We start from the raw sequence: 3,761 nt of genomic DNA, 5'->3' as shown, positions 1-3,761 counted from the left end.
TGGGACCACAAGTAGAATTTGGCGAAAATCTCCACCAAACACAATAACTTTTTCACCAAAAGATAATTCTGAATCATTAATGTCTTTTAGCATTTTATCTAATGCTTCTATGGATTCATTTTTAGACATATGAACTTCATCCCATATGATCAACTTTACTATTTGTAGTAATCTTGCAAGTCCACTTTGTTTACTGACACTGCACGTCGAATTTTTGTTGACATCTAATGAAATTTTAAATCGTGAATGTGCAGTTCGACCACAAGTAAGATTGATGCCGCAACACTAGATGAAGCAGCTGCAAGAGCAATTAATTGTTTTGTTCTTATTGTAGCAAGGAGTGCCTTGTATAAAAACGTTTTTCCTGTTCCACCAGGACCATCAATAAAGAATGCAACAGCTTGATTTGATAAAACTTTTTGCAAGATAGAATTATAAGCATTTTGTTGTTTGCTGTTAAATAGTGTTGATGTATGAAGATCTTCTTTTGGGATTGGAACCGCCAATTCATCATCAATTTCTCTAGACAGAAATTCATCTTCATCAAAATCAATATTTTGGTCAATAAAATGGAATGAATTAATGTCTTTACCCATTGATTCGAGGATTTTGGAGATAAAGTGTAAAGTTTCGGTTCTAACATTTGATGAAGAACATCCAACTAATTGGAAATCAGCAGATATATCTTGTTTAAAGCGTTCCCAAAGATCTCTTGGATTTGTTGGATTGCAATAAACTAAAATTGTTGCAAATAGTCTTCTTAAATTGAAAGACATTTGATAAAAAGAGCTTCATATAAGCATTCTTCCAAACTGTTATCTTTTTGTAATAAACCATGCATGGTTGCTGCTTCTTGAAATGTGGGAGTCAAGATACCATTTACAGTTTTCAGATGTTGAAATGATAGAGGACCTCTTATATGATTCAATAATATCCTCTCCTTCAAAAGGATTTGCTGTAACAATTCGGCCTATCACAATTTGTTTATTTCGAACAGTCCACATTTTGTATTGCTGGCTCCAAACGTAGAATTCAGAAAATTCTCTATACAACAATTTTCTTGCATTTTGATCAATTTGATTTGTTGCGAAGAATTCTGTTAACATTGATTTTGCTGAAAGATCAGAGTTCATCACTTTTGTTAAGTTTTCATGAGTACGAAAAGTCACCTGGTGTTGATTTTCAAGATGTAAATGTAAACTATAAACTACAGGATGAACTTCATTGACAATAAATCCAAATATTCTCCACATAGCCTCAGGTGGAGCAATCCATCGAGCTGATTGAAATCGTTCAATTTCGTCAATTTGATGAATGCTTTCTTCAGGAACTAAATTGAATGCAACATGATCATGGCCTTTATAAATGTATTTGTAGAGATACTTGACAGCTTTTATTGTACAACATATCTCAACATTGATATGGCAACCAAACATTGCAACTAAATACGGGTTATATGGAACAACCCAACGATTATCCAAATCATGGTCTCTAATTCTGGCTGTTCTTCCATTGTTGGAGCGTCTGTATATTGGAAAGCAATTATTTCCAATAACAATGTTTGAAACAAAATATTTTGGGTAATTATTTTTGAAACAACAATTTTTTTTCATGCATATATTTGTTGGATTTAGATCTCCACATGGTCCATGCATCATATGCTTGATAACAGCTGTATAGAGATGTAAGTTGTTGTCTTTGTCAGGTAATTCAGCAGATACGATCTCATCAAAAGATTCTGGTGCATATAATTTCCGACGCAATATAATCAGAAAATGAGCATGTGGAAGTCCTCTTTTTTGGTGCTCAATAACATAGACATATGCTGAAACTTTTCCAAATATTTCTCGCTTGAATAGTTGATACTTCAGGTCTTCTAATTTTGCTCTAAAGACTCGAGCAATTAAGTCAGGCCGATATTGAGTTTCTTCGTGTGGTTGCAATTCATTTGAAATCTCTTTCCAGTTTGGATTGCATATCATTGTCAAAAAAAATCTAGTTTGCCATATCGTTGAACTAAAGTCATTGTTTCCATATATCTTTTTTTCATATCTCTTGGGCCTCTGATAAAAGATGAAGGCAAAATTATATGCTTGCCAATTTTGGAAGCATTTGTTTCTCCAAGATCAATGCTATTAACAATATATTGATATAATTCAGATCGAATGTGTTGTTGATTGTAACGAAAATAATCTAATCTTGAAGTTTCTATCTTCACGTACATATCAACAACAAATTGTTGAAAAAGTCGACTAAAGATTAGAAGAATAGATTTCAGATTTTCTCTAATTTGTAGCTTGTAACAATAATATTCACGACAAGAAACAGTTGGATCTTTTCTTTTTCGGTTTAAAACTACAGGAGTGATAAGAAATTATTTAAAAAATCACATAGTAAATATGTCAATAATAAGTTTTGACAAAAAAATAGTAAATATGTCAATAATAAGTTTTGACAAAAAAAAAATAGTGTAAAAAATTTAACCTTGTTGTTCTCTTTTAAGTAATTGTTCTGCTGATATTGATTGGTGAGGATTGAGTAATTTAGCTATGCAATTATTGGTAGATACAGATGTACCTCTTTTCTTAATTCTTTGTATGCTTTGGTGCCATCCAATATCACCAAAAGGAAAGAGTAATAGATATTGAAGTGGATCATAGCATCCAAAATAATATTGAACTAAATGACTCCCGCCAATATGGTTAAATACAAAGATGTCACGAGGTGTTAAATGTTCTGAATCATCATTTTCAACCCAAATTACTGCAACTTCTGATAATGTTGGGGCGTTAAACACCCGTTGATCCAAACCAGGATTTGATTTTATACAGATTTTTTGATGCTTTAAATTTGGTAAATCACCAATAGATCGGAAAAATGTAGAATATGGATTTACATGAAGGATATCCATAAGTTGAGCAATAATAAAAGGATTCATTCTGATTGAGTCAACAATGCGATTCTCAAATTTATGTTCAGTGTCATAAAAATATAGCTGTAAGTTAGAAGGTTGACCATCTGAAGGAACTAAATCGGGGAGATAATGATAAATCTGGCCTTGAGTTCGAAATGTATAAATTCCTCTATTTCTTCGACATAGATTTCTGTCAAACTTAACTCCAAAAGATATGAAAGCAAATTTGTTGTTATATGTTCGAACGTATGTCCAGAATTGTATAGATTCAGTAGTATTCAAAACAAACAAGTTATAAAGTTGATCTGGAATATCATTTGTAACTAAAAAAATTGATCCACCGGCACAGTAGAAACTATTTGTTTCATGAAAGAATCTATTCACTTTGCAATGTTTACAATGTGGCACATTTGGTAAAAAATTAGCTTCGACTGGAACATTTTGTAATATTTGTCTATGCACAACATTATGACAACGTGATCTGCCTATTAAGTTGGGGTAAAGAAAAAAAAATAAAAAATTTCAATAAAAATAATTGAATTACTTAATTTCAATCAATATTATATGTGTAAATAAGATTGGAATGTAATATTATTAAGAAATTGATTATATTTTAATTTCTTACCAAAAACAGATGTTGGTCGAACTCTTTGAGAACTTGATTGTGATAAAATAAAATAGGCTCAACAAGAAGAGCCTATTTTGTGGGAAAACTAATTATTTAATGAAAACAATAAAATAAAATATATAAGGAAAAATAGATAAAGTTTATAAACCTATTGCAGCGTAACTTGTTTAGAAAGTTGAATTGTCTCTATTGGTGCATTTGTTGATGTTTCTTGCAATA

The 3,761-nt window shown here is 31.2% G+C and overlaps 1 protein-coding gene across 1 annotated transcript; it reads right to left on the bottom strand.

The window, feature by feature from the left end:
- Nucleotides 1-224: 224 nt before the first annotated feature.
- LOC122301037 lies at nucleotides 225-1,982 on the bottom strand. The gene is made up of 3 exons (XM_043112106.1): nucleotides 1,663-1,982; nucleotides 884-1,524; nucleotides 225-736 (listed from the first exon to the last, which is right to left on the bottom strand). The coding sequence occupies exons 1-3, from the start codon at nucleotides 1,980-1,982 to the stop codon at nucleotides 225-227; spliced, it is 1,473 nt and encodes a 490-aa protein (XP_042968040.1).
- Between the last annotated feature and the right edge of the window lie 1,779 nt (nucleotides 1,983-3,761).

This window comes from Carya illinoinensis, chromosome 1 (assembly GCF_018687715.1).
Source record: "Carya illinoinensis cultivar Pawnee chromosome 1, C.illinoinensisPawnee_v1, whole genome shotgun sequence".
In the NCBI taxonomy this organism is placed as follows: Eukaryota; Viridiplantae; Streptophyta; class Magnoliopsida; order Fagales; family Juglandaceae; genus Carya; species Carya illinoinensis.
Note: the sequence above shows the minus strand (reverse complement) of the source record. Positions and strands in the feature narration are given on the sequence as shown.

Excerpts from the sequence above, each read along its gene's own strand:
- LOC122301037 (XM_043112106.1), bottom strand. The coding sequence starts at position 1,982 with ATGATATGCAATCCAAACTGGAAAGAGATTTCAAATGAATTGCAACCA. Across the intron at positions 1,525-1,662 it reads CTCTATACAGCTGTTATCAA|ACGCTCCAACAATGGAAGAA; the intron begins GCATATGATGCA and ends TCCAATATACAG. Across the intron at positions 737-883 it reads CATTTCAACATCTGAAAACT|TTTATTGCAATCCAACAAAT; the intron begins GTAAATGGTATC and ends CAACAATTTTAG.